Below are 3,168 nucleotides of genomic sequence, written 5' to 3' on the forward strand. Positions count from 1 at the left end.
CCCAAGATTTTAGATGTATTATTATTCTTGTGAAAGGATGTGTTTGTAAGGACATGTGATATGCTCCCTCGGTTCTAAAATAAATATCTCAACCTTAGTACAACTTATTTTGGGACGGAAGAAGTATAATACATAGTCTTACGCCTTTTCGCAAAGAAAATACGGTCATGTACTAGTATTTTCCAAGGCTTGGAACAACGAGTTAATGAACAACATAGCACAATCCATCGACATCCAGTCCGTTTCATATGTTCCTAGGTACTGTGCGTCTCTATCGCCGGCAGTTTCTTCGGGTTCCTGCCGGCAGGTGCAGTGCAATTGCAACAGCGCACGAACACACTAAACCATCGGCATCATGGTTCTGAAGTAACCCATCCTGCTGGCGCAAATATTCCTAGTTCCGCCACTGACGAAACACCCAAATAATTTCAACGGAAAGCAGCCCAGCAAAGGGGAGAAGAATGGAGCGAAAATTCCCGGCCGTGAAACCCAAAGGATACGAATGAATATCCCCCTCGTGCAGTCCCACATCCCGGGCCGGAAGCTTCCAAAAAGACTCATTTTTTACAACGAAGATGAAAGCAAAGGCAAAGCGAGACTCAAAATCAAAAGTGAAAAGGAACAGAAAACAAAGCCGTGCATGGCTGCCGCTGCCGGTGCGAGGAGCAGCCCGGCCCTCCCTCGCGCACGCGCCGCCAGCCCGGACCCAGCCAAGCTCCGTACATACGCATGGCCAGCCAGCCCATTTCCGTCCCGATCGCATCGCAACTCCACCACGGTTCCCGCGCAGCATCCACGAAACTCCCCGCGCGACCCACGTATATAGCCCTGCCCAGACCGCCACACGCCCAGACGCACAAGCAACAACGACAACTGCTTCTCCACCTGAGCATCCTATTGGCGCGGCACCGATTGTGATGGGCAAGAAGCTGAGCAAGGTCGACGGCGCGCGGTGCAGGCGGCACCGGCGGCAGGGGGAGCAAGGGGTGTGCCCGCTCTGCCTGCGGGAGCGCCTGTCCCGCCTCTCGCCCTCGGCGACGCTGCCGTCCGTCCTCGCGCGCGAGGCCTCCTCCTGCTGCTCGGACTCGGACTCGGACTCGGAGGCGTCGTCCACGGAGGCGTCCACCGGCGCGTCGTCGGGGTCCGCGAGCCCCGGGTTCCACCGGGAGATCAAGCGCGCCGCGAGGCCGTCGCTGCTGATGCGGCACGAGCGGGTGGTGGCCGTGGACGGCGACGAGGTGGTGCTGGTGATGAGAAGGAGGAGGGAAAGGCCGGCGACAAGCTTCTGGGCGAAGTTGCTGCGCGCGGCGACCGGGGGTAAGAAGGCCGTCGATGGGTGCTCGGTCGCGCACTCCAGGACGATGAAGGCCGCCGACGGGAGCAGCGCCGATGCCACGAAGTGGATCATATTCTAAGTTGTTTCGTCAAATCTAGCTAGTTCTGTCTCTTGTGCGTGACCATTTCTTGGTTTTGATTTCTGTCCTTTGACTCTGGACAGCGAACCTTCACAGTTGATTAGATCCATCATCTGTAGTACATAATTTCAAGGAAATAAGGGCGCTGCTACGCGGCAAAGATCCGCCGCCCCGCGAGTCGTCAGATCTGCCACTTGAGCGACCCAGGGTCACTTTCTACCATTGCAATACATGTCATATTGCAGAAATTTTCTGTAACACTGGTTATGTTGCGAAATTTGTTGTAACATAGGTGAAGTAACAAATTATTTTTGCAACCGATGTCTTGTTTCAGCTTTTTACAACAGAAATCTTGTTGCAATTTTTTTTTGCAATAAAGGTCTTGTTTGAATTTAGTTTTTTTTTGCAGCAGAGGGTTGTTACAGTTTTTTTTCTGTGACAGAGACTTTGTTGCAGAAATTCACGGTAGCGGACAGCAAGCAACGACCACGTCGGTCGAAATAAAGGCCGGTGCTCCCTCGGGACAGCGGGGCGACGGCGGACGCAGCTCCCCGGGTGGACACAGATGCGGGTGCTCCCCCGGGACGGCGGGATGCAGCTTGAGTTTGGGTGCACTGCAACGGGGCGACGTCCATGGTGAAGGTGGGCGGACGCGACAACGCCCACGCCGGCGTGCTGCCGGTGGCGAGTGTCTGCGGTGGCGGGCGAAGCAACGGGAGAAGGAGTCGGATTGAGGGGGAGCTTGGGAGGAGCACAAGTGGTGGCTGCTCTCGTGGGGGTTCAGATCTAGATCCCGCAACACACCAGTTATTGCGGTGGGGGGATTGCAACAACCACTTGGTTGCAAAAACTAGTCTAAAATACGTTGCTTCTGACCATCTAATCCAACGACCATGAAGGCGGCGGACGCATGCGTGGTTATCCGCCGGCTGATCCAAATCATTTCCCAGGAAATAAGGGCGGTGATATGTGTTCACCGGGTGATAAACAGATTAGATCAGCCGCCTCAGCAGCCGTCGGATGTCACCCCAAATAGCCGTCCGATCTACTGTCGCAACTAACTAAGGACCGTTGCAACAGTTAGCTTGTTGCGCTCAGGGGCTTTACAACAAGGACCTTGCTGCAAAGGTCCGCCGAGACATCACGGCTGCCACACCATAGTCTGAGCGTCTCAGCCTTAGAGCGCCGCTGGCCGCCAGAGCTTCCGCGCCTCCTCCGACCCAGCACCCCGAGCAGCCGCCTCTACTCCAGCACGACGAAGACGAGCTCACATACCGAGCACTCCTTTGACGATTTCTATAACCGGAGCTATGTTTCTGAAACATGCATCGTGTCGCAATGCTTGGCCTCATATGCTCTAGCGCTGGGCGCTCCTCCGGTTCTTCAACCAGGGATTGTTGGGGAATGTAGCAATAATTCAAAAAAATTCCTACGTATCACCAAGATCAATCTAGGAGATGCTAGCAACGAGAGAGAGAGAGAGAGAGAGAGAGAGAGAGAGAGAGAGAGGGAGTGCATCTTCATACCCTTGAAGATCGCTAAGCGGAAGCGTTACTAGAATGCGGATGATGGAGTCGTACTCACGGCGATTCAAATCGCGAAAGATCTGATCTAGCGCCGAATGGACGGCGCCTCCGCGTTTAACACACGTACAGCCCGGGGACTATCCAGCAAGGGGGAAGGAGAAGTTGAGGGAGAGCTCCGGCAGCATGACAACGTGGTGGTGGAGCTTGTGCTATTTCTGCAGGGCTTC

The 3,168-nt window shown here is 54.8% G+C and overlaps 1 protein-coding gene across 1 annotated transcript; it reads left to right on the forward strand.

The window, feature by feature from the left end:
* The first annotated feature begins 880 nt into the window (after positions 1-880).
* LOC119325888 lies at positions 881-1,721 on the forward strand. Its single transcript, XM_037599611.1, has one exon. The coding sequence runs from the start codon at positions 918-920 to the stop codon at positions 1,413-1,415; it is 498 nt and encodes a 165-aa protein (XP_037455508.1). The 5' UTR covers positions 881-917; the 3' UTR covers positions 1,416-1,721.
* The last annotated feature ends 1,447 nt before the right edge of the window (positions 1,722-3,168 follow it).

Source organism: Triticum dicoccoides, chromosome 6B, assembly GCF_002162155.2.
Source record: "Triticum dicoccoides isolate Atlit2015 ecotype Zavitan chromosome 6B, WEW_v2.0, whole genome shotgun sequence".
NCBI classification, from domain to species: domain Eukaryota; kingdom Viridiplantae; phylum Streptophyta; class Magnoliopsida; order Poales; family Poaceae; genus Triticum; species Triticum dicoccoides.

What these genes read in the sequence shown, in the direction of transcription:
- LOC119325888 (XM_037599611.1), top strand. Translation starts at nt 918, where the DNA reads ATGGGCAAGAAGCTGAGCAAGGTCGACGGCGCGCGGTGCAGGCGGCAC.